The following is a 25,769-nucleotide window of genomic DNA, read 5'->3' as shown; positions in this document are numbered from 1 at the left end:
CCGGAAGCCGCCGGAGCGGCGGAAGTGACGTCACTCCCAGCATGCCCCGCACAATGGGGCCGGCGGGGCCGGGGCCGCAGCCGCGCTTGGCGGGGCCCGGGGGAGCGGGGTGAGTGCGGGGCGGCGGGGCCCGGGGGCGGGGGGCGGAGGGGAGGGGGGCGGTGAGGGGCGGGCCTGTGCCCCTCCCTCCCCTCAGCGCTGCGCCATGGCAGTCCTGCCTGTCCGTCCCGTTTCTGTCGCGGTACGGTGTCTGTCTGTCCGTCCCGTCTCCCCCACGGGGCGGTGTCTGTCTGTCCGTCCCGTTTCCCTCACTGTGCAAACCTCGGGGCTGCCGGGTTGGGGGCAACCCTCCCCACCACCTCCCCCTCCCAAGCCGGCAGCCCCGCCGTTTACCCCCAGCACAACCGCCCTAGGGGAAAAAAGCCGCTTTTTGGTAACATAAATAAACCAGCCCCGAGCTCTGTCGGTGTTTGATGCTTTCCCCGAGGTGCAAGGGAAGGGGCTTGGGTTCTTAAAGTGCTGTCTGTTGTCCTGTTGGGGGAATGAAGGGAGGAAGAGGCACTCGGACAGGTGAAATGATGTGGATCTCTGAGCAAGCAAGGTGAAGCCTTTCCACACAGGGGGAGTGTTCCTCTGCGGTGACAGTGAGAGTCAGCAGGGAGCGTGCTGGAAACAGACTTTGGGAAATGAAAACTAATTAAGTGTTCAAAACCTGTCAGTGTGCAGATGGGACAGTTTGTTTTTAGCCAGGCAGGAACTGTGCTGTGACCTTTCACTGCTGTTGTGCTTCACTGCGGTGCTGCTGGACCTTAATCTCATTTGACTTCTCTTCTTCCACAGCTGTCAGGGTGTCCTAGAACACACATTTAGACTTAGAAGTCAACCTGATAGGCACGGTCCTTTTTCTCATTAGAACCTGAGAATTTTAAAGAGAAGTAGATGGAATTTTACCATGATTACTTACAGTGCTGGTTGTATCTTTGTAGTAAGGTTTCTGTGCTGCAGGCAAGGGGTGATTTATGCCAAACTCAAGCTCTGCCTTCTTGCAGGTAGCATTGGAGCTGGCACGGATGGCCGAGCTGGTTCAGGGGTAAAAAGCAGCAGCTGCCTGGGGAAAGTGGTAGAGGCTCCCAGAATGCATGCACAGCTCTGAAGCAGAAGGTAGAGAGCATTTACCTTTCCCAGCACCCATCTTGTACTGAGGTGGGATATTCATGACTTAGATATTGACAGAACACGATTGCTGGGAAGCGCCGGACGCTGTGTCCTGAAGGGCTGGCGCAGCCCTGGCGTCACCCAGCGCGGTACCAGAGTGGCACCTCAGCAGTTCTCCTCCCTCGATGCTCTGCTCCAGTCAAGTAGATTCCATCCGCATAAAATAGTTCTACTCTTAAGGGACATTTCCAAACCTTGTAGCCGCACATTTGCTTGGAGTTGTCCCATTTCCCAGCATTTTCCCTCATGAGAACCAGTGGTGCCAACACTGCGGGGGTTACAGTTGTTGTTTTGGCTGCTCGCGACGTTCAGCCGTGCCCTTTCCTCACAGGGGCTGGTTGGCTCCCGCGCAGTTGCACATCCTGCCCACAACTAGCACTCACGTTGATGCACAGGCAGGAAGTTTCTCCTCTGAAGCAATCATGGAGTGAGAACGAGCTTGAGGGTTTGATGCTATTTTAAGAAGAGCTTCTCAGACAGCTGAAATCGGTGAAAGAGTTTTCTGTGGTCTGTATTTTGGCTCACTGTTTACCTGTTTAGGTGTTGGTGGAGCCATATAGAAATGCGGGGATTTGCCAACAAGAGAAACAACTCAAGGGCAACCAGCTAAGAGAGATTAGTGTAGATATTCATCATCCCAAAGCTCACAGAACTTACAGGAGGTGTTCTTTGTTGAAGAGGAAAGAGTCTGAGGTTCCATTGCCAGTATATGAGGGTGTAAAAGAAAAAACTGATTAAAAATGGCTCGTTGCTGTAGCAAACTTGCTAATGCAGGGAGGCAGAATCTGCTTCACAGTAGAAAAGTGAAAACACCATAAGTATCATGTCCCAGAGAGAAGCAGCGTCTGTCACTGCCTGAAAAAGTTGTGCTGAGGCTGCTGGTAGCAAATTTTCTTCCCGGCCCTGCTGGCCCGTGTGTGTAACTCAGAGCAGTTTGCTAGGAGGTGGTCATACACCTGTGCTGGGCTGACAGCAGAGTGGGTGAGCAAAAAATACAAGAGAACTTTAGTTTCCTCAGGGAGGCTCTAGAAGGGGATCCCATAGGAAAAAATCAAGAGCAAAGATCAAGGTCTTGGTGGATGGGCTCAGAGTTAAAGATGTCCATGCTCCTGCAGGGGGGTTGGATTGGATGACCTGTAAAGGTCCCTTCCAACTCAAAGCATTCTATGATTCAAGTGAGAATAAACTGAAGAACACAAAAAAAGGGTCACAAGGCGATCCACAAAATACTCAGAAGAGGTGAGGTGTTCAGAGCTACAAAGAGATGCCTACCTGCAATGTTTCAGGAGAAAATGCATGTCACAGGTAACACAGGCTCTTAATGGCTGCAAAAATATAATTCAGAAAAGAATTAATATTGTTTTATTCAGGGAACAGAGGTTAAGGGGGAAAAAGAACACTGCAGAGCACAGGCACCTTCACGCGTGTGCGGTGCTCGTGGAATGCTCACACCTGTGCGTGTGTGGGTGGAAGCAGCGGTGTCTGAACACCTGCCCTTCTCTGATTTCAGATGACGGGGTTTTGCTGTTAATGCCATTTGGTCGCAGAGGGCTCCAGCTGAAAACCGCAGCAGGACACCGCCACGGCGAGGTGCCTGCAGGCTCCAGTTCTGCTCGACATGGCCACGTTCCACTAGACCTGCCATGACGGCATTCTTTCCCAATGTTCCCAACTGGATTCAAGATGCAAAGCAGGAGGAGGAAGAGACAGGCTGGAAATTAGTCCCCAGACCAAGAGGCGAAGAGACCGAAAGTCAGGGAAAATGCCACTGTGAAATATCGGAGACGCCCTTTGCTCACGTGGAGAAGCTGAGGGCTCACACGCTGGCTCACGCAGAGCAGAGGCCATACAACTGCTCCCAGCTGCACTGCGGCAAAGCCTTCGCCTCCAAGTACAAGCTGTACCGGTAGGGAACTGCCGAGGGCCCCTGTGAGCAGGAGAGAGGGGAAAACCCCTCCAGAGTGGTGTTTGCTTAGGTTTCTGAGAAGGTGGAGGAGGGGGAATGCCCCTGTTACCTTGAATCGAGTCCCAGACTTTACCATACTTGGCATCTCTTTAAGCACCTTCCAGATAATTCTTTATCCTGAGCTCAGTGTGTTTTCTTTTTACTAAGGAGGAAATGGAAGCAGAAAGTGACATTCAGAAATTAAAAAACCAAAGTGAAAAGCAAGACTAGCATTCACATTTCATAAGCGCTACATCTAACCTTAGTCACAGGAATATTCCTGTGGCAGCGATGGTTCTAGCAGGAAGAAGCAGAGTTCGTGTTGGTGCACTGAGATACCATGTCGAATAATTGAATGATACGGTCACCGGGAACTTGAAACTGGGTGAAGAGGGGAAACTGAGATGAGATCTTAGGGAGAAATGTTTTGCTGTGAGGGTGGGGAGGCCTTGGCTCAGGTTGGCCAGAGCCCCATCCCTGGAGGTGTTCAAGGCCAGGTTGGATGGGGCTTGGAGCACCTTGATCTGTTTGGAGATGTCCCTGCTCCTGCAGGAGGGTTGGACTGGATGACCTTCATGGTCCTCTTCCAACCCAAACCATTCTGTGACTTCCTTTCAGGGTTGGATGCTGCTCTAAACTATCCCTCTTTTCTCCCAAAAGGCACATGGCCACGCACTCTGCTCAGAAGCCCCATCAGTGCATGTACTGCGAGAAGATGTTTCACCGAAAAGACCACCTTCGCAACCACCTCCAGACCCATGATCCCAACAAGGAGGCCCTGCACTGTCCCGAGTGCGGCAAGAACTACAACACGAAACTGGGCTTCCGTCGGCATCTGGCCATGCACGCAGCCGCCAGCGGCGATCTCAGCTGCAAGGTGTGCCTCCAGACCTTCGAAAGCACCCAGGTCCTGCTGGAGCACCTCAAAGCTCATTCCCGGCGGGCTTCTGGGGGAGCGAAGGAAAAGAAGCATCCGTGTGACCACTGCGATCGGCGCTTCTACACCCGGAAAGACGTGCGGAGACACTTGGTCGTGCACACGGGGCGGAAGGACTTCTTGTGCCAGTACTGTGCTCAGAGGTTCGGGAGGAAGGATCATCTGACCAGGCACATGAAGAAAAGCCACTCCCAGGAACTGCTGAAGATTAAGACGGAGCCGGTCGACATGCTGGGTCTCCTGAGCTGCAGCTCGTCGGTCGCAGTGAAAGAAGAGCTGAGTCCCGTCCTGTGCATGGCATCCAGAGACGTGATAGGTGGGAAGAGCTTCCCTGGCGTGTTGCCCGTGGGCATGTATGGCACGCACCTCCAGACCATGCCGAGCTCAGGGATGCCCCACTCTTTGGTTCCTAACTCTCTTCCGATGGGAATGAGCTACCCTCTGGAGTCGTCTTCTCCCATCTCCTCCCCACCGCAACCTCCTCCAAAGTATCAGCTTGGATCTACCTCATATTTGCCTGAGAAACTACCCAAAGTCGAGGTGGACAGCTTTCTGTCAGACCTCCCTGGCAGCCTGTCTCTCTCATCCGGCGAGCCTCAGTCCTCCTCGCCTCAGCCACCCGCCCTGGACGAGGCTTTGCTTTCCAAGAGCCCTGCTAACCTTTCAGAGGCTCTCTGTGCTGCTAACATGGACTTCTCTCATCTTCTTGGCTTCCTCCCCCTCAATCTTCCTCCTTGCAATCCGCCCGTGTCCTCAGGGGGATTGGTCATGGGCTACTCACAGGGGGAGACGCAGCCACTGCTCACCACTTTGCAACATCAACCTCAAGAACCTCCCGGAGCTGGGGCCTCGCTGAACTTTGGGCCCCTTCATTCATTGCCCCCTGTCTTCACCTCCAGCTTGAGCACAACCACGCTGCCGCGTTTCCACCAGGCATTCCAATAGGCTGAAAATAGCACTGGAGAACAGACCTTTCAGCCACTCTTTTGTGGAGAGCCTTAAAAACGCACAACTCTCGCTTCCCTTTTGGGTGCGAAAGCTTTGCAGAGCTGTTTCAGACAGGAGGTTTCTGATCTCTGGAGGGAGCACTTGTAGACTGGAACAGCAGAGACCCCCATGCGAGTCCCAGTCCTGTACAGCGGAAAGATTTCAGCTGATAGACTGGATATATTTTATCTAATTTTTAATCTGTGAATCAGGAGCCGCGCTTTTAGCACTGACCTTCCTCGAGATCCCGGAGCTTTTTTCCTCTTGGGGAAGTGACTGTCCCTGAGAAGGAGTTGAGACTCTCTCATCTTGGGCTAAACTTTAGAAGAGTCCAGCTTCCATTTCATGTTCTCACACTGCAGTTCTGGAAAAGCAGCCAACGCCTCCCCAGGGAGAAGTAGGAGAAGCCAGGACGCCTGCTCTGTCTGCAGCCGACGGGGAAGGGCCGTCCTCCCCCACTACCTCTCATCCCGTCACCGGACACCACTTACTCCACATCAGTGTTAAGCAACATGACCGTTTACATAGGGAATTCAGAATTCACCTCGTTCTTCCTCACTTAGGTTGGACTCATCGCAGCGAACACTGTTTACACAACACAACTGTTTCCGCCATGACAGAAATAGGAGGCACAGGATGCACTGGGTTTGTATCTGGTGTAGCTAGAGCACTGTTTACACGATGAAGTCAGGTTGCACTGATTTCTCTTCACTTATCATGTTCTTCCCCCATGGGGAAACACACTGCTTTTTGGGAATCACTGCTTTTTGGGCCACTGCAGCCTCTGCCTCTCCCAGCAGCAGCTTCCCACGTTCTCTCTGGCTGGCCACGTGCCGAGGGGACAGAGCGGCTCTCAGCTTAGCTTTTTTGTAGTGCACAGATAGAGCCCTTTTAAAGATCTCCCACAGCAAATGGATTGTGCTTCTGTTCTGGAAACCAAAGCGTGTGGAAAAGCTGGGTTAGGACCTGGGGACCAGCAGCACGGAGCCCTGTGGTACCGGGTGTGGCTGAGACTGGGTGGCAGGCCCCACGCTGTGGGCTCCCTTCAGGTGAGGAACAGAGTATGAGTTTCAGGGGGATTTCTACTGCAGCAGTTCTGAGGTCTGTGGCCTTTTGGCTTATCCATGAGGCAGTCTCAAGAGTATTTTTACCTCAATCCTAAGGTGATAGCATCCAGGAAAATCAGTCCCAGCTTCCCATGCACCCCAGTGGTGTACCTGAAGCGCTGTCCCCAACACTAATGGTTCTTACGAATGCTGAGGGTCTGGGCCCACAGTCACCCTTCTACTTCAGATTTGGTTCCACTGGCCTTTTTGTTCTCTCCTTCTCGAGCCTTGTCTCCCAAAGGTAAAGTCCCTGCTCCCTGCCCCACCCTGATGCTTCCCTGTGGATTGTCTCCCTGCTGAGGGCAGGGGTCACCCTGGTGTGTGGCCACCAGCCGCTCCCCAGTGTCTCCTGCTTGCCCATTCTGGGCACTTGCACTGTGGATGGAGATGCTTGGCAGTCGATCTCGCTCTGTGTTTATGACTACAGACACACAGATCTCTGTACCTCAGCATGGAAAACCACTGCGGGCCAATATAAACCAGGGAATCTGCCAATATTGCTCTCCCTAAATCTAGAAAATGCAAAATCTACCTCCGCTCTGTTCTCTCGGCTCCATTGGCGAGGCCGGATGCTGTCCTCCCCCCTTTCCCCGTTGCCTTCTGCTGAGCCGCCAGCCCCACAGCCCAGCGTGGCCGAGCCCTGTTTGTCTGTAGGCTTCTCCCCTTCCATTATACTCTGGAATTTGGTTTGTAATTTAGCTTAGCGACTCCCGGAGTGACTGCTTAGCGACCTGCTGATCTCCAGGACGTAGCGCGGTCGGGTTAGGGTAGCCAGCCATGCTGCAGAGAACACTTGTATCAAAATGTAATATAAGATTTATTTACCTCAGCGATGTCCTGCGGCAGTGATCTCCGGGTCGGTGCAGTACGTCCTCTCCTCCACTGTCAAACGTTGCCTTTCCAAGTTCAACGAGTGCCTTCTTCTTCTCTAACATAGCAAGGGTAAGCAGGGCGGTGCAGCTCATCGTGTTTACCGTAACTAAATACCTCAGGCCTGTCTCCTGTTGCTTTTCTCTCTGCGAGTGGCAGCGTGTGGCACTGTTACAGGTGTGTGCGAGCCTTATCCCGCTCTGCAGTTGCAGGGCTTGGTTTTTTTAGAGAAATACGTGGTCAGAACTGATCGCCTCCAGCGAGTGAGGATCGTCAGATTTATGCAATGCCATCTCCCACCTCCTTCCGTTTCCAACATTCGGCTTCCTTGCTTTTTGCCCGCATTGTACTCTGCACAGACATCAGCACTGGATTCCTGTAGCAGTGGTAGCTGAACATAGAGCCAGGCAGCTTTTTCCTACCAGTAGTCTGTCAAAGAATAAAAGGAATTGATTTTGCTATTGTTTGCTTGTGTGATTTGCTTTCCACAGCCATTCCGATAGGCAGAAGCACAGTAACATTTGCCAGGAGAGGGGAAGTTTGCATCAGCACGGGGAGCGTGTTCTGAGACAGCAACACTGGGGCTGATGAAGGTGCTGCTGGAGGAAAAGCTACTGAGTGGCCTTTGCAGCCAAGAGTTGCACCAAGTTGCTCTGCCCTCTGTCACGGGCTGCTGGAGCAACTGGCCAGGAGCAGCAGCTGAGCCAGAGCTGGCAAAGTTCCCAGCATAAGGGAAAGGGTTTTGGGCTTTCTCTCTGATGCAGAGCTCCATCATCTCTCTCTAGGGCTGCGATTCAGACCCTCTCTTGTGCTGGATCTCAACAAACCTGAAGCCTGAGCTGGTGCTGGAGCCAGAAGCTTCCCATTGTCAAAGCCTGGCTGGTCTGAAAAGCAGCTTTCTAACACTTTTAGAGAGTAAATAAATGCCCTTAATGGAGCATTTGGGGGCTGTAAACAAGGTTTGTATATTGTAAAACTAGCAAGTGCCATTAGGAAATGCAGAGTTCCACGCTCGGATCAGCTCTGTCCAAATGGGGTTCAAAGGGAAAGCAGTTTTATCATGGAGTTATTTATTAAAAGCATTGGGATGCTCTGCCCCGGGTACCTTCTTGGGGAAGGAACTAGGGGACAGATTGGTTTAAGTACAGACAGACCCAAAAGGAAGGCAAAGACCCTGCTCCCAACATAAATCCACTGAGTCTTTTAAGTTTCTTTCAAGAATTAGACCCACAAAGGAAGGACAGGGCCCCTCGTGGGGCTGTAGCGGCTGCCGACCTCGTTATCCCTGTCGAGGAGGGTGTTGGATACACACAGCTCTGGCCAGTCTGGTTCACTACAATCACCAGCCCGCAGGGAAGCAGCTGCAGCCCCTCCTCATCCTCCGCAACAACCCCAGCACCAACAGTTCCCCAGGGCTGTGCCCTTGCCCAGGGGAGAAGGGGCAATTCCCATGGTTTCCGAGTCTTAAGGTATTTTCCTACTTTGGTCTCAGCAGCCCCAAACACTGGCACCCACAGAACCCATTCCCCGCTGTGGCTGCGCCGAACAGCAAAGGGAAGGGAATTCTCTACCCTCCCTCGGTCCCATCTTTCAGGGACATCGGCTGCTCTCCAGCAGAGCAAGAGATGCACAAAGACATTGAGCTGGGAGCTCAGGCAGCCCCAGCTTCCAGACCACCCCAGCTCCTCCACAACAGCACCGGGAGGAAGGGAATGGCAACTCCTTTAACTGCACTCACCTCTGTTGCCCCAACTCACCAGGCGTTTGCCCAACGCTCCCACCTGCCGCCCCCCAAAGGCTCCTGCTGCTCCATCCACGAGCACTACACGAGTCAGACAACGTGTTCCACATCTGAGAGTCGAGGTTGTTCTTACCGGGCAGCACATGAGAGCAGGACAGCGAGAAACAGATCCAAATGCCGGTGGCATTTGAGTTACCATCCAGGGCAGGAGACAGGACACGCCACACAGGAGAAGCTTCCTGCTCAGGCAAGTTCACCAGAAGATTGTCACAAAGACGACTGCAGAGTGGTCCCAGCTCTGCTCCTGGTCGCAGACTGAGTGTCACGGAAAGCAAATCCCAAGGAGTGGCTTGGGAGACCCAGGAGAGCAGGGCAACAGGAGATGGCAGATTTATTTACAACAGGACACAAAGAATACGTACATTAATTAAAAATTACAAAGAATACAGAGAAAACACCTCGGGGAAGGGAGAGAAATCAATGCTGGCTGAACCTCACCACTGGGGCAGGGGATACGGAACAAACATCAGAGAGGGATCTCACACCAGAACCGTTGCAACCGTTGTAGGACCCCACAGCACAGCTGGCTTGAGCATCCCTGCTCCCTTTTTCCATCCTTGATTCCTGGCTGGTGAGGCTTTGGTGTGATGGGCGGTAAAAAGGAGCTACCGGGCCGGAGCTGTGGCACCGTGGGAGCAAACCACATGGGAAAGCAGCTCCCACGGGGGGCACAGCTGTCAGCAAAGATCTAGGTCCTCGTGCAGACCTGACAAACTCTGATGGCAACGGGTGTTATAAAGGGTCCCGAGCCCCTCAAGGGTGCACATGTCAGCACTGGTGACAGGGAGGGCTCTGGGATGGAACACCAGCACTGCCGGCAGCTGGTCCCTCGGGGACCTGACTGCTCACAAAGCAAAGTTTTCATAGATTGCATCAAAACACCCCTCCCTTCAGCCCTGCCCGAACATGGCTGGGCTGGAGATGCAGGGAGCCTTCCCCATCACGTGGAATCTTTCCACTGGTAAACATCATTGAAGTGACCAAAATTAAACACTTAAACCTCTAAAAAGCGCTTTTCCCTTGGGCTGAGCCAGGCATCAAGCCATGGAGAAAGAGGAACCCGTGGCAGCAGAGCCCACACCGGCTGTACCGGAGGGCACGGACCATTCTGCGGAGAAGAACAAAATACAGCGGTGGGGCGCACACTTGATCTGTTCCCTGGAGGTAGAGAATCCGAGAGGAGAGAGCAGCGAGAGCGGCTGGTGTGCGGGGCTGGGGGCAGCAAGAGTGCGTTCCTGGAGACGGGAGAGCGGCTGGGGGCCACCTGCCACTCCCAGCGCCTCCCCCGGGGCATCCCAGCCCCAGTCCAGCGTCAGATTGCTTGGCACAAAAGCAGCGGTGGTGCAGCCCGCTCTCTCTGCAGGGCTCTGTGCGACCCCCACGGGCTTCCCAGGAAGGAAGCCTGCCCCGTTCCCTCATGCAGCTGCAGCAGAGCTAAGGATAGAACAAACCCTTGCTGTTCCCTCGCACATCCTTCCAGTCCTGTATTCCAGCACCAGCACAATCCCACCGCTCCCACCGGAATGCTGTGTCCTGCTCCAGCCGGCTGCGCCTTCCAGAGAGGAAATCATGCCCTCCCTCAGCCCTTCCAGGGGAGGCATCCGAAGCAGCCTGTGCTGTTCAGAGGGAGGCAGAAGTGATGCCGAGGGTTCTTAATCTCTCTCAGGGTGGAATTGTACTTCCCAGGCTCCAAATGGCACCTCCATCAAATTGTAAACATGATGAAGCCGGGACTCTGGAGCGTGCCAGGCTCACGCTGCGCAAGCCTTGGGGTCCGTTCACATGGCTGTAGTCAAGCTCCCTCTTCTGTGCAGACGTGAAGGCAGGAAAGAAACCCAGTCCAATATTTGTCCAAAAAGTCTCCCTGAATCCTAGAGCACCCTAGGGGCTGGAAGAAAACATTTTCACAAGTGTTTCCGCTGCTGTTTCAAATCCATTCGTCATCAACATAAAAAAAAAAAAAAGGATGAATTAGCAAAAAAGGGGGTTGACTTGTACAGAGGGACATTTTTCTGCTAAAAAAAAACTCCCTCAAATATGGAACAGGATAATAAAGTTAAAATGTAAGGTATCTACAGACCCCTTTTCCCCCCCAGAAGTAGCCCAAAATCTGTGTACGCTGTGCCAAAGTTACATTCCAAACCCAGGAGTTATTTATTTCTCTTGTCGCTCTCCCACTGGATTTTGTTTCCTTAAAAGAGCTGGGAGGAGGTGTGTCCCCTTTGCTCCCAGGACACACGTTGAGGTGCCTGTGTCTGCCGGGTCCGTGCATCCTCAGTCTATTTTCACTGCAGCGTAGATTTTCCGGACGAACATGTAGGCTGCATAGAAGCCGATGGTGCCGGTGAGGAGCCAGAAGGACAAGACCATGAGGGTGGTGTAGCCAAAGTACAGTAGAGAGGGAATGAACTCAACAATATCCAGCTGAAAGAGGAGGGAAAAGCAAGCCAAGTCACGAACAGAGGTGACAGGAATTGTCTCCTGCACCAGCCTGTGCCCTCTGTGAGGAGGAATTCGAAAATGGAGGAGAGAGAATCCTCTGCTCAATGGATTTCTGGCCACCAGCAAGGCGGGCTATGGGAGTCCCGCAGGCAGGGCCCCCCCTCCCCTCCGTAAGGGCTGTGGGCACCGCAGGCTGGTGAGTGGCCTTGGGCTGCGTGGGACCAGCCAGGATCGGGCTGTCCTGCCATCTCCCTTCCCAAATACAACAATCTCGCCTAGGAAGGTGGCTCTTCCATGCCAGAGGAATAACAATACCTTGTTCACGAAGTAGAAAATGGCATAGATGAGCACATAGAAGGCAGATCCTCCGGACACTAGGAAGGTCCTCCACCACCAGCGGTAATCCTGGCAGGATAAAGAGCCCCGTTACCCCACAGGCTTCCTTTTCCCGTGTCGCTGTGACCTTCCTGAGACAGGGACAACCCCACCTATTTTTCTTCAAAGTTTGGGGCTGGGGAGCTATTTTGTCACAGAAACATTTCCAAACAAAGAGGATGAAACACTGACAGTGATGCAAAGCCAGGTCTGCAGCTCAGCACCTGCGGCAGAGGAACACGGCTCCTTTTGTATGTGGGTGGAACGAAATAGGTTCTTTGGGAAGAGGTGTCAGCTCAAAATTCCCTGCTCCTTGCATCATTTCTGGTACGAGGCCACAGTTCCCACCCCGGCAGGTAATCAAGTAGCTTCAATTCTCCTGAAGCCAGGAGGTGTTGTCACAGCCGGGGAGCTGGGCCACACCAGGTTTCTGCCAAGCCACAGCAGTAACATGACCCGAGCTTTTCTAGGAGTTGCCAAACCCACCAACACGGAAATCTCACCTCAGCACAGAGCTGGAAGTACACCATGACGATGCTGATTTGTGAGCACGACACCACCAGGATGATAAACACCAGGAAAAGAAAACCAAACAGGTAATAGAACTGGTTCTCCCAGATTGCCTGCAATAAGGACACAGCAGAAATCCGTTTCCATGCTGCTATCGTCAATCAGCAAATGTGAGCGGAACGCCTAGCAGCTATCCTGAGGGAAAACTAGGGGCCCCTCAGCCTCCAACAGCCAAAATTGCAGATCCAGTGTACTTCCCAATGTGTCTTTAGAGGAATGTGTGCAAATACAGCTGCAAGGTAGCTCGTTCATTCCCCTCCACCTCCCCAGCAATGGGACAATGAATTCTTCCCCATCCATGGAAAAGTGAAAAATGTGCAGCGGCTGGAATGGCTCAGGGAATGACTTCAGGCCAGGACCCCTCCGTGACATAACATTACAAGAAGCTTTTATCTTTGCTACCATCCTTCAAAACACCGAGACCACACACATCGAACCATGAAATGGTTTGGGCTGGAAGGGACCTCAAAGCCCATCCAGTTCCACCTCCTGCCATGAGCAGGGACACCTCCAATTGCATCCAGTTGGCTCAAAGCCCCATCCAGCCTGGCCTTGAACACCTCCAGGGATGGGGCAGCCACCACTTCTCAGGGCAACCTGGGCCAGGGCCTCCCCACACCTCCCTAAGATCTTATCTCAATCTCCCTCCTTTCAGCTCAAAACTGTTCCCACTCATACTGTCCCTGCCCTCCCTGACCAAGAGCCCCTCCCCAGCTTTCCTGGAGCCCCTTTCCATCCTGGAATCTGCTCTAAGGTCTCCCCACCCAGAGCCTTCTCTTCTCCAGCCTGAACAACCCCAACTCCCTCAGCCTGTCCTTGCACAGGAGGTGTTCCAGCTCTCAGATCATCTCTGTGGCCTCTTCTAGACTCACACCAACAGATCCATGTCTTTCCTGTGCTGACATATATCCCTGTGTGTCTTCACCAAGAAGAGAGTCCAAAGAGACCCACAGACCAGCTATCCCTGAAAACACCATCAAATAGCCTGGAAGGACCTTGCCAGCCCCTTCTGTAAGTATGGGAACATGAGGCTGCTCCAGTGGCAGCTCCCTCCCTTTTCAAAGGCTTTGGCAAACGAGGAATCCTAGTTAGAAGAGTGTGGGTTAAATACTTACACTGAAGATGAAGAACAGTTCAATGAACATAGCTCCAAAGGGCAGGATGCCAGCCATGAGAATCCTGTGGAGCAGGAAAGACAGATCGTAAGCAGCACAGCACTACTGCCTGGCCATGACAAGTCCCCTGTAACCATGCTGAGTGCTCCTCATGAGCTCTGCAGCTCCAGATTAAATATATTTCACCCAATGAATGGCAGAGCCACCCCACTGTTGAGCATACGCCACTTCCGTGAGCAGCAGTCCTACATCAGAACAGCTGAGATTGTTTCCAGCACGGGATTGACCCAAGGAAACACATCTGCCATCTGTCTGTGTCCAGAGACCAGTAGGAGGTGCCATTCAGCAACCCAAGGAGAGCAAGCGGAGGGGGCTGAACTCAACTCACCACAGCGCCCAGACGCTCATCACTTACCCAACAAATTTATTCATATACCACCTCTGCTCCGGGATCTGCCTGGGAATCTGATTGGTCCGGACAGGATTGTCATAGGGCTGTTTGCGAAATCCAAAGTAGTAACCCAGGTAGACCAAGGGCAAGGAGATCCCAAACCACATACAGAGCAAGGCCACCATGGTAGGGAAAGGCACCTGGAATCAGACAGAGAGCCACCCAGATGAGGTTGCAGCTCACCTGCTCTGCAGTCCTCAGCCAGAGCCGCTCCCCAGTCCACCACCACGTTTAGAAGGACATGGTGAAACTAAGCCGGTCCCGGACAGCCCAGTCGCCCTCCTCCCACCCAGCAGGCTCCGGGATGACGGTGGCACCTACCGCTCCAGAGGAGTGTTTCCCCCAGATGAAACAGTTCAGAACAAAGCAGATGCCGAAGACGACGCCCGGGTACAGGGTAGCTGTCTGCAACCACAAGTTAAGAGAAAATCCGTCAGCAATCAGCCAGATGTTTCTCTCTAACGAGTGCCTCGCTGGGGCAGCGCACAGGCAGAGGCGGCAGCCCCTCTGCTGCAGCCAACGGGCTGTGGGGAGGTCTCAGACCATCCTCTGGCTTTGCTACCGGCCGTGCCCTGGGGTTCACCCTTCTGTGTGAAACCGCAAGGACCCACTCCACACCAAACCAGTACAGCCTGGCTGTGTCCCGCTCCCTGCAAACATGTGTGGAGCTTATCCACATATCCTGCCATCCACAAACCGGGAAACGGAGCACAGAACACATGACTCACGCAGAAGGCTCCCTTCTTCCATCGATGCCCCTTCAGAGTCCGGTACAAGCGGCCAGCGAAGAATCCACCAAAAACCCTGGGCAGAAACACACCAAGACAATCAGCAGTTGAGGAGGGAGCAGAGGGGCAGACAGGATGGCGCCACTGTGGGAAGCACCTACCCCATGAACATGAAGAGGAAGCAGGCAGTTGTCATCAACGCGCCACGGCTGGAAGGTGACAGCATCCCCAGCATAGCCACGACTGGGAAAAGAGGATAGAGAACAGCAGCTCTGAGGCGCACGTGCTGGCCAGGATCCCATCCCACAGCCTCCTGGAATCCCTGCCTTCTGCACAGACCTTGTTTCCTTCCAAGCATAATGCATCCACAGCCTCCAGAGCTGCCCAGGAAAGGAAGCCACAGCTTTGATCTCAAGATACAGAGCAGGCTTTAGCCTCATTCCCCTCCGAGGTGAGAGCACAGGTAGTTCAGAGGGCAACCCACCATCTCTCGGCCCACTGTCACCCAGGTCTCATATCTTGAGACCAAATAAACCCCAAAAAGTGCTTTCAGCTGGAAAACAGGAATGCTGTGCATAGGCCTGTTGCCTTGACAAACCCTGCAGCAGGAAGCAGCTCTATGCGCCCTCATTTGAGCTAATGTAAGCACAGGCTGAAGCCAACGGGACATACGAAACACTCTAAAGCATCATTCCTCTTCTCCTTAGGCACCCCACGTGACATGGGACACTTACAGATGACGATCAGGATCATACAGAAGAGCTGGATTCCAGAACCCAGGAGAGAGCTAAGGATCATAGGATACTGTGGAGGCCTGAAGACATCCCCATGCACAAGTTTCCAACCAGATTCCTCCATAGTATCTTCCTGTAGCAACAACAGGAAAAGGAGGTGTTTCAAGATGATTTAATGTTGGGAACGAAGGTCCTGCCACAGACAGGCTAAGAGGTTCATTTCTCTGTATCCAGTTCTATGGAACTGTATTGCTTTAGCTAAACTTCTCTCCTCTTGAGCTTAAAACAGCTCAGCCCTGAACTGACGATGCCAGGGCAAGCATTTCTGGAACTCCCCACAGTCATCACTCAGGTCTGAAGACATCTGAGCTGGTCACCTGCCACAGTGCACAGAGCTGAAGGTGTTTTCTGCCCTCCAATACCCAGGGCTCAAAGCAAAATGGATTAAGGGAAGAGACAACACATCTCAGCCTTCAGAACAGACCCTCTCCCACCTCTGCTTCCCTCCCTTTCCAATCCCAGCCCTGAGAATACACACATACAATGTCATCTTCCTTGTTGTAGTTGGCAATGTCCTTCCGGAGAGTCCGGATGATGATCATGCTGAGAATACCTGGAAACAAGCACAAACTGGGTTGGGCTCAGAGGCTCCCATGTGGCTGTGCTGCCCTCAAACTGTGCAACTACATGACTCCCATCAACACAGCTCTGGCTCGGAGCGGAGCCTGGAGTCGTTAGCCACCTCTCCCAGCCTTCAGTAAATGCAGGAACTAAACCCCAGGGAGCAGGAAAGGTGGCATTCCTGCAGGAATGGGGCACTAAGGCTTTCCTGTGTTTCTTTCCTTAAATATAGACATGCAAGATGTGTGTTAACCACATCCTGCTCTCCCAGCTGGAGAGCAGAAGTGGGTGACAGGCTGAGCCCTTGTGGTGCTGCCTGGACTGGGGGGTTTATGTGCCAATGTTGGGTTCCTGCCCCTCCTGACCAGGGTCAGACACAGTCACCTTCACTGAGCCACCTACAGCTGAGGTTTAGAGAAAGTTCCCTGAAGATTAATCATAGAATCACGGAATGATTTGGGTCAGAAGGGACCACAGAGCCCACCCCCCTGCCATGGGCAGGGGCACATCCCACTGGATCAGGTTGCTCACAGCAAAACCTTCTTCACCCCACACATCTCACTCACCTGAAAGGAAAAAGACGACCACAACTGAATTAATAATAGAGAACCAATGAATCTGCACGTCGCTCATGGTCAGGTAGGTGTCCCAGCGGGAAGCCCACTTAATGTCACTCTCCTGAAAGAACAGCAAAGCTCTTCTCACATCAGCGCATTCCCAATATGTTCCACAACATCCCTGTGACAGACACTTGGAGCACCAAGCCAGCTAGCTTCCCATCACTCCCTCACCTCCCAGCGGACAGAGTAGGTGAAGAGCAACTGGTTCTCTTTGGAAGGATCTATTTCCTGAGGGGCAGAGCCCGTAGCTTCAGGCAGGGTGCACATACTCTTCTCATCAGCCTTCAAGTCTGTGAGGGAAAACACGGCACCAGGTCAGCCCTCCCCTCAGGATCCTTTCCCACTGACCATCCCAGCCCAGGCACCCTCAAGACCCTGGGTGCGGTTACTCCAAAAACCACAAGGGGAGCTCTCATTCCCTTCTCACCTACACTGCAGGCTGCAAAACTACTCTGCTGATAGAAGAGGAACACCATTAACAAACTGCATGGAAATTCCTTAACCAGATTTCCTTAACCAGAAGGATAAAAGCCAGAGGCTCTGAAGCCACAAACCTGGACCATGAACAAAACCTCCATTCCATGTAATACAGTGAGAAAGATGAGCTCTCTAGCATGGAGGGTTCCATGGGATGATCCACATGATAAGCAACTCCCCTTCAAGACACTCGTTTCACGTTGGGCTCACTGGGGTGGGAGAGCTCTTCCACTACTCATCATTTTAACATTTGATCCCCTAGAACAATTCCAATGTCCCTGTGGGTCTCTGTCCTAGCACACAGTGTCCTGGGGGGAGATCTGGATGCCATGCAGACTTTGTGCTAGATGATACAGTAAAAAAAAAAACAACCCCAAACCTCAGACTCCAACATTTTACATGAATTAATTTTCCAGGACTGCATTCAAGGATATCTCTCTATTTTTGGTCCTTCCTTACTAATAAAAGGTTTTATAATCCAGACTCCTTCACTGCTGTGCAACAAGATCATAACAGCAGCAACAACTGGCACCCTGATACATGAGTGGCCTTCGACTCCTGGTCCTACAAGAGCTTCTTCTCCTTCATCCCCTCCCCAAGAGCTTCTTACCTTCCAGCTTAATACTTTGGGGAATGACTTCAAAGCGCACAACCCTGTAGGTGGGCTCCTGGTTCTCTTCCACACCCTCTCTGTGGTAGTAAAGGATGAAGGAGAGGTGGTTGTGGAGGTAGAACTGAAACAGATCGACATGAAAGAAAAAGTTAGCACCCTCAGGGAGGAAGAGACAAAGTTCAGAAGCAACGGCTGCACAAAGCGGCTTTGGTGCAGAAAAATACAGGCTCCAACTGCTCCCAGATGCACTGTGCTACAGGGCAAGACCAGGCTAACACTTTCCAAGGCTAAAAGAACAAAAGGAGAGAACAGAGAGATTGAGAAGGTAGCACCTCAGCCACTCCGAGCATCAGGGACAGTGTTTCAGGCTATTTTTGGTCTGGAAATAGAGTATCTTACATCTCAAACATATGTTCTGGGGCAGCAGAATCATCAGTTTTAGTTTGGAAAGACCTCAGTAGCTACAATCCCGAGTTTCCCGATGGCTTTTTCTCCTCACCAGCAAGCCGCTACCCAGCCTCTCGGGGCCCACAGCTTGGCTCGTTCTTTTGGAGGACCCTCCCCTGTCAGCTGAACAAAGCACAGTGGACAGTGGGGTCATTCACCGTAACAACAGGCTCAAGTGATCAGAGCTGCGTCTGCAGCTCAACACTGGCATTCGATAAACGAATGTGTCTGCTGGGTCAAACAGGTAAACCTGGGGCACACAAGCACGAAAGAGATCTGCAGCAATACACAGGCTATGATTCCATTTGCAAACTCAACAGCTTCTCCTCCAATAAACACCTGATTTTTTGTTAATACGAGATGCCCCGAGGCCATTAAAGATAAGATGTGCTTCAGGGCATGTTGCCTCTGTCCTACAGAGGGGAATCTACTGCACAAGGCTGTTCAACGTTACACAGTGAATCAAAGCCAGGGCTCCAGCTATCATGTCAGCAGTCCAGCACCCTCCCTCTTCTTCCAGTAAGAAACCTCTCCCATATTTCCACTCTTAAATCTCTTTGGTTACATTCCCAGTCCCGATAATCTGAAGCCTCTGAGCTCTTCTGGGCATCCCTCAGACAGCATCTGGATTCTCTACCTTGTTACCGTCCATAAACCCAAGCCTGTATCCATGCTCGAACTGCACATCTTTCTCCTTCTTCTTCTCCTCTTCTTCACGATTGGAATAAAACTCCAGCCGTGTTGCCACAGGGAGGTTGTCAGCAATGCTGAAAACACAGATTTCAGATCACATTTGTCCACAATACGGAATCCCCACTGACTCAAACCCACACTTGAGAGGACTCACAGGTGGACATAGTAGTCCTCCCTGATCCGTTCGGCCATCAGTTTGCTCTGCTCCACTGTCAGAGTGACTGGTACATTGGGAAGGTTGCACAGCACTTCACATTTCTTCTCCACATTCATGGAAACCTGGAAGGGGGTATTTACAATTCGGTCCCCCCGAAGAACCTCACCTGGAAAACAAGAAAACAAGGGCAAGGTTGAAGAGGACCAGAATTCTTGACACTGACCCTGCCACGAGGCTGGCAGCATGGAATGAGGACAGGAGGTCTCCTTTACTACTACAGATGCAGAGATAAGACTGAATGACAGTTTAGCTATTCCTTTGGAAGTAGCAAGCACTACTTGAGGTTGCTGGAGCACTTCCCATACAAGGACAGGCTGAGAGAGTTGGGATTGTCAAGCCTGGGGAAGAGAAGGCTCTGGGGAGACCTTAGAGCAGATTCCAGTACGGAAAGGGGCTCCAGGAAAGCTGGGGAGGGGCTCTTGATCAGGGAGGGAAGGGACAGTATGAGGGTGAACAGTTTCGAGCTGAAAGAGGGGAGACTGAGATGAGATCTTAGGGAGGTGTGGGGAGGCCCTGGCCCAGGTTGCCCTGAGAAGTGGTGGCTGCCCTATCCCTGGAGGTGTTCAAGGCCAGGCTGGATGGGCCTTGGAGCAACCCTGATACAATGGGAGTTGTCCCTGCCCATGGCTGGTGGGGGTACTGGATGGGCTTTGAGGTCCCTTCCAGACCACACCATTCCATGATTCCATGATCCTACTTATGAACATTACATGCCCTCCCTCAGGAAAAGCATTTCCTCATTCCAGTGTACGGACATCCTCGTTTGCAAGCAGCCAGTACATCACAAATTAGAGGAAGCAGGCTCTCCACGAACAGTTTATTAGAGATAGCATTTGCAATGGCTTTTCCTCCTGGAAACACATAAGTGGCAGCCAACTGCTGCTGGGAAACACGCTGTTCAGCAGATACGCACCCAGGTTCTCAGCCTTGTACGTTATCTTGGTGGGCTGGCAGAAGGGCAATGAGTAGTACTCATATGGTAGCTGCGTTCGTGAACTGGTGAGCTTCACAGCCTGGAAGAAGTATAGAAAGATTATCCCCACGGAAGAACTGTTTCCCGTCCTCTCAGACCATCCAGAAGCTGAAGCTTACAGCGAGGCACCTCCCTTAAAGCTCACTTTGGGGAGCAGTTAAATATTACACAAAAGGAGACAGATGCTCCTGGGAGGGCTCCAGCTTTATTTCCTTTTGCACAATTCCTAGCTGTACATTCCTACACTACCATTGGGCAGCAACTGGCTCACAGAGAAACACTTGGTCACAAACTGAGAAACGCTTGAGGAAAGAACCATGGTGGACTGGTTTCACACATTAATGACTCTGTGGAGCCCTAAGAAGCAACAAAGAGCCCCAAAGATATCCAGGAGTCTCATTTCATCCAGGACTGCAGTTATTTCCTTAAAAAACCCTGATGTCACCCTGGACTTTGAGGTCTGGCGCCCAGTGACAAGGAGCTCAGCAATGGTCACCTCTGTGAGGAAAGGCAGGGAACCATCGGAGCAGGAAGACAGTAGCGAGTGACAAAACTCCAACCATTTCTGGAGATCCCACAAATGGAGTGGCAGAAGGGAAGCGCAGAGACATCCCACACCAGCCAAGGCCACCAAAAAACAGAAGGGTTTTGTAAGGCAGCCAAACTCATTTATTGGAAGAGCACTGTGCCTTATCACTTGAGGAAGCATTTGGCTCATGAAATCCCTTTGAGAACAGCCATTCCAACACCTCCTTCTTCTGAAAACCTTACTGCAGCCACAGGCAAGTCTCATTTGCTTTAAAACAGCCTGTATCTGGCAGCCTGTGGCCAAAGAGACCAAAGAGACAAATGTGTTGCGCTTCCTGCAGGAGCAGCCAACCTCAGCACTCCCGAGGGTGCTGGATTTTGCTGAGACAGAAGCCACAGCTTTAGAAAAAATAAATGAACTGGGCTATGAATTGCTGATGTCTGGAAACAACGCCTGGCTGCCTCCTGTAGGTGTGAGGCAGTTCCATCCTTCACTACCAGGAATACTGCAGGAACAGCTCTTCAGCACAGCCGGGGCAGTGTGATCTGCAGCACCCAAGGACAAATGCCTGCACTTGGAAAGGGCTTATCATGGATTTCACTTGGCCCGAAGACACAACATGAGCAAACTGGGTAGGAAAGTGAAGAGGCCTGATTCCACTATGCACCTTCCACCAAAAGGCCCACCCTCACCACTCACTCAGAGTCAACCTAATGCTGGAGAAAAGGCTCTGATTAAATCCACCCCAAAGCTACAGAGGGAACGAGGGCTCCTTTTCCAAACAGAGCCACATGTGAGGACTCTGGCACAACTGCCGAAAGAATTTGGTAGAGGAGATCAGCAAGAAGAGAAGTGTGTGGGGAAGCTGCAGGGTAAAGTGATCACAGCAACCACCCGAGGGCTGTTCATCCCCACTCTGCACGAATCTTGTGAAGAAGAGAAAGTATCTGGCCCCAAAATGTTACTTATAGGATCCCCAGATTTGATTTTCTAGTCCCGCTTAGTTGCTACGATATAAAGAAGGGGAAAAACAAACCGTAAGTAAACCCAAAGCAGACCAACAGCTCCATCTGAGTTCAACCTACCTTTATTTCTACAGGATCATTATGGTGGAAGTTGATAGGAGCCACGCCGGGTACATAGAAAGAGTCTGATCCATGCAGCAGCGTGAGCAGGACCAGCACCTGCCTGAGCCTTCCCTGCAAGAAAAAGAACTTTAAAATCCAGCAGGAACATGTGAATAACAGGAGGGATGGGCAACCACACTGCAAGGGTTCGTCCCAGACATGTGAAAGGCTGTGCAGTCAGGCAATTAAACACAAATTAAATGGAGAAAGCTGCTCTTCACTTTGTTTCATGACTTTCACCAAGGCCCTTTTCATATCATGTGTCTTGGTGTCTTCATCCACAACCAGGAAAACCTCAGCTGTGCTTACCCACAGGGAAAATGCACTTATCTGTAACACACACCCTCTTGCAGGCTGTCACCTGCCTTTTCTGCTCCCACCCAGGTAACACCCCCGTGTTAGAGAACTCCACAGATCACCACAGAAGAGGGCGTTAGCACTGGAACTGGAATTCTGTCAGCTCTGCATGTCAGGAGTTACCCTGCAGCCGCTTACAGACAGTTGTTCACACACCACAGCCTGTAGTGATCAGCGTAGGGCACGGTCTGACACCAGATCAACTGCCTGCTGCATCCAAAGGGATGCCCACATCATCACTCCCTCCTGTTCTGCTCCTCTTTCCTCACTGCTCTGGGTCACAACACAGCAAAAGCCTGCACCCCTTTTTCAGCTCTGCAGGGCTCCAAACTAGGCCCCGTATCTCTACCCTTTAACAGACTTCACGGTTCCCACGCTCCCTTGGGAAGGCTGTGAAATGAAAATCAAGCTTTAAAGAGTATTAGAGAGCAGCAGCTTGGCTGGATTAGAATATCAGCTGTGCTGTAATCTCATTGTATCACCAGCTTCAGCTCATGCTCCTACTCTCCACGCACGTACAGCACCATCAGAGAACAGCACAAAACTCAGAGGCTAGACTGGGACAATCCCAACTCTCTCAGCCTGTTCTCATAGGGAAGATGCTCCAGCCCTCGGATCATCTCTATGGCCTCCTCTGGACTCACTCAGCCGCTTCCCCAGCCCTACATGACTCCCCTAAAGAAAGCAGCCATTGCCCTGAAGGCTGCAGGATCCCTCTTAACAGATTCTGAAGACCTATTCCTGTAATCAACTTTAGAACAAAGAGCTTAGCTCTAACAATAAATCAGCTCAGCCCTTCCTGGTGGCCACTCTCACCCACTATCGTCCTGTGGACAGCAACAAGCACAGAAGATTGCACCCAGACCCTCTTCCAGAAGGTGCTTCTGGATGACTATCACTACAGCTGCTATTCACAAACAACTCCAGGAGAGCACCTTGTCTGCCCAGCTTTTAAATCCCTTCAGAGATAGTGACTGAACCACTGCCCTGGGCACCCTCTGCCAGTGCCCGAGAACCCCATCCATGAAGGAGTATTTCCTCATATCCGACCTAATCCTCTCCTGGCACAACTCATGGCCATTTCCATCACTTCTTACTTGGGAGAAGAGCCCAGCACCCACCTCACCACAACCTCGTTTTTGGGAGCTGTGAAGAGCAATGAGGCCTCCCCTCAGCCTCCTCTTCTCCAGATTAAACAGCTTCAGGTCCCTCAGCCACTCCGAGAACCCCTGGGCTCCAGACCCTTCCCCAGCTCCGTTCCCTTCTCCAGACACGCTCCAGCCCCTCAAGGTCCTTCTTGGAGTGAGGGGTCCAAAACTGAACCCAGGATTCAAGGTGCGGCCTCACCAGCGCCGAGTGCAGGGGACGACCCCTGCCCTGCTCCTGCTGGCCACACCACATCTGATCCAAGCCAAGATGCCATTGGCCTTCTTGGCCACCTGGACCACTACTAGCTCATGTTCAGCCGCTGTCGACCAACACCCCCAGGTCCTTTTCTTTCAGGCAGCTTTCCAGCTGCTCTTCCCCAAGCCTGGAACGTTGCAGGAAGTTGTTGTGACCAAAGCGCAAAAGCTGGCGCACTCAGTTTTGTTGAACTTTGGTCCCCAAAGCCACCAGTGCAGAGTCCACACACCAGCGTTTATTTAAGGGAAGCAGACAAGCAGCTCTTCCCTGTGGTGCTCTGCCAGCATGCTCGGACGGAACCCCAAGGGTGCAGGGCTAGACCCCTGCCCAGGTCACCAGCACACGTTTCCTATGGACCAACAGCACAAGGAAGCCCTTGGGAAGCAGGAATTCCAAACAATCTGCATTTTAGCTGGTCTGGTACCGTATTTGGGCTGGTTTGGGTCTCACAGATTCTCCATCCACATATGGACTGAAGAGCACGATATGGGATTTGCTCAATGGCAGGAAAAGAAAGCAGGAAGCCACGAGGATGGATGTCAATGAAAGAGATGACAGGTACTGCCCCACCTCTTTTCCACAGGAGGCAGGAGCCATCAAACAGCCCTCACCAAGAGCTTTTACGTCGCAAAGACAGTTTCCAAGACAAACAGTGAAAACACCCGGTGCGGAGCCGTACGTCCTGGCAAACTCTCACAGCTCCTGTATCCCATTCCACTCGGCCAAACTGTTTAATACGGTGACAGAGAGGGAAGAGCTAACCCGCTCATTCATGCGAGGAAGCAAATTCACATGTAACCAAGTGAACCAAAGCTCTCTCCCACATCCAATATTTATTCCAGCCTCAAGGACCTCGGCAGACACGCAGTGCCACCAGTGCCTGCTCGCCACCCCGCCAAGGTACCAGCACATCTCCCCCTTCCTCCACGCCTTCCTTGCTCCAGGTTTGTGACAATTGTTTGCACAACTGTTTACCACAACCCTGCCCAGCTCAGTCTCACACTCAGAGAAGCCCCTGGAAGCTTTTTGCAAGGAGACAAGCACTGCAGCCACACTGATTCGGGAGAGCCCCTCTGACACCAGGAGAGCTATCAGCCGTCCTCTCTGCCTTCTGTGACGGAGAAGGCTGTGAGGGAATTCCCAGCAGGACTACCATCAGCTTTCAAAGCTGTTCCAGACACTCCCTACCCACTGCCTGGGAGGAAGAGAGCGGAGTGTGGAAACACTTGAGACCACTCCTCAAATCCTGTGTTCAGTTCTGGGCCCCTCACCACAAGAAGGATGTTGAGGCTCTGGAGCCAGTCCAGAGAAGAGCAACGAAGCTGGGGAGGGGGCTGGAGAACAGGCCTTATGAGGAACGGCTGAGAGAGCTGGGGGTGTTTAGCCTGGAGAAGAGGAGGCTGAGGGGCTGAGTTGCTCTCTACAACTACCTGAAAGGAGGTTGTGGAGAGGAGGGAGCTGGGCTCTTCTCCCAAGTGACAGGGGACAAGACAAGAGGGAATGGCCTCAAGCTCCACCAGGGGAGATTTAGGCTGGACATCAGGAAAAAATTTTTCACAGAAAGGGTCATTGGGCACTGGAACAGGCTGCCCAGGGAGGGGGCTGAGTCACCTTCCCTGGAGGGGTTTAAGGCACGGGTGGACGACGTGCTGAGGGACATAGTTTAGTGTTTGATAGGAATGGTTGGACTCGATGATCCGGTGGGTCTCTTCCAACCTGGTTATTCTATGATTCTATGAAAACCTCTGCTCTTTCAGTCTCTCTCCCAGTTTCTGCCAATCTTCACCTACACAAGTCACTCCACATCTCCCTCCCTGGCCAGCGGCAACCTCGGACCATCACTTATTCCTGCAGCACAGCCCGAAAGAAACAACCTGTGGAAGCAAGGAGAAAAACCCGCTTTTCTGCGATGAGACAGAGAACGTCTCGGCAGCTCAAGTTCTGCTCCACGCACAGCCCCGGTGCCCGCCTGCCTTAGCGAACTCCCGCCAGCAACACCAGCTCCCCAAGGATTCAGGGAATAACAAGCACGGGGATGCGGGGAAGCCGAGCCGGGATGGGGCCGGCGCTTCCCCCGGGAGAGCCGCGGGGGAGGGAGGGATGGCTGCCGCTTCGGGCAGCCCGCAGCGCCCGCCGCCTCCGCGCAGAGACCCAGGCCGGCCCCAAGCGCCCCCGGCCCCTACACCGCCCCGCTCGGTGGGGCCGGGGCTGTCAGGGCCGGGGCTGCCGGGGCCGGGCCGGGCCTCACTCACCATCCCCGCCGCCGCCATCTTGGATCCACGTGTCGGCGCTGACGTCACCGGAAGCGGCGCGCGGTTGGCTGCGGGGCCCATCGCCATGGCGACCGCGGCCGCGCCGCGCCGGGCCCGGGAGAGCCGCGCTGCCGCCGCTCGAGGCGCCGCGGGAGGGCAGGGA

The 25,769-nt window shown here is 52.7% G+C and overlaps 2 protein-coding genes across 4 annotated transcripts in view; one reads left to right on the top strand and one right to left on the bottom strand.

Annotated features, from left to right (window-relative positions):
- The window catches only part of TM9SF4 (transmembrane 9 superfamily member 4), a 75,840-nt gene extending 50,132 nt beyond the window's left edge, over positions 1 to 25,708 (bottom strand). Inside the window, exons 1-18 of one of the 2 annotated variants that reach the window (XR_011338695.1) lie at positions 25,607 to 25,708; positions 21,552 to 21,665; positions 19,878 to 19,977; positions 18,902 to 19,070; positions 18,692 to 18,821; positions 17,605 to 17,728; positions 16,689 to 16,807; positions 16,464 to 16,575; positions 15,819 to 15,889; positions 15,277 to 15,409; positions 14,704 to 14,785; positions 14,543 to 14,618; positions 14,136 to 14,219; positions 13,779 to 13,954; positions 13,364 to 13,427; positions 12,182 to 12,301; positions 11,619 to 11,708; positions 10,617 to 11,285 (exon numbers count right to left, since the gene is read on the bottom strand). Coding sequence is in view for 1 of the 2 variants with exons in the window: in XM_069871527.1 (XP_069727628.1) it covers positions 11,136 to 11,285; positions 11,619 to 11,708; positions 12,182 to 12,301; positions 13,364 to 13,427; positions 13,779 to 13,954; positions 14,136 to 14,219; positions 14,543 to 14,618; positions 14,704 to 14,785; positions 15,277 to 15,409; positions 15,819 to 15,889; positions 16,464 to 16,575; positions 16,689 to 16,807; positions 17,605 to 17,728; positions 18,692 to 18,821; positions 18,902 to 19,070; positions 19,878 to 19,977; positions 21,552 to 21,665; positions 25,607 to 25,693 (2,001 nt within the window). In the remaining variant the exon portion in view is untranslated. Of the gene's footprint in view, positions 1 to 9,175; positions 11,286 to 11,618; positions 11,709 to 12,181; positions 12,302 to 13,363; positions 13,428 to 13,778; positions 13,955 to 14,135; positions 14,220 to 14,542; positions 14,619 to 14,703; positions 14,786 to 15,276; positions 15,410 to 15,818; positions 15,890 to 16,463; positions 16,576 to 16,688; positions 16,808 to 17,604; positions 17,729 to 18,691; positions 18,822 to 18,901; positions 19,071 to 19,877; positions 19,978 to 21,551; positions 21,666 to 25,606 lie in introns of those variants that run through there. The other variant, XM_069871527.1, reaches the window with a different exon arrangement.
- Positions 26 to 7,170, top strand: PLAGL2 (PLAG1 like zinc finger 2). Of its 2 annotated transcripts, none has more exons than XM_069871548.1 (3): positions 26 to 109; positions 2,726 to 3,121; positions 3,821 to 7,170. In XM_069871548.1, the coding sequence occupies exons 2-3, from the start codon at positions 2,859 to 2,861 to the stop codon at positions 5,040 to 5,042; spliced, it is 1,485 nt and encodes a 494-aa protein (XP_069727649.1). In that variant the 5' UTR covers positions 26 to 109; positions 2,726 to 2,858; the 3' UTR covers positions 5,043 to 7,170. The 2 variants fall into 2 exon arrangements, with proteins under 2 accessions (XP_069727649.1, XP_069727648.1); XM_069871547.1 differs by having other exon boundaries at positions 3,779 to 7,170.
- Positions 25,709 to 25,769: the final 61 nt, after the last annotated feature.

This window comes from Phaenicophaeus curvirostris, chromosome 18, assembly GCF_032191515.1.
Source record: "Phaenicophaeus curvirostris isolate KB17595 chromosome 18, BPBGC_Pcur_1.0, whole genome shotgun sequence".
NCBI classification, from domain to species: Eukaryota; Metazoa; Chordata; class Aves; order Cuculiformes; family Cuculidae; genus Phaenicophaeus; species Phaenicophaeus curvirostris.
Note: the sequence above shows the minus strand (reverse complement) of the source record. Positions and strands in the feature narration are given on the sequence as shown.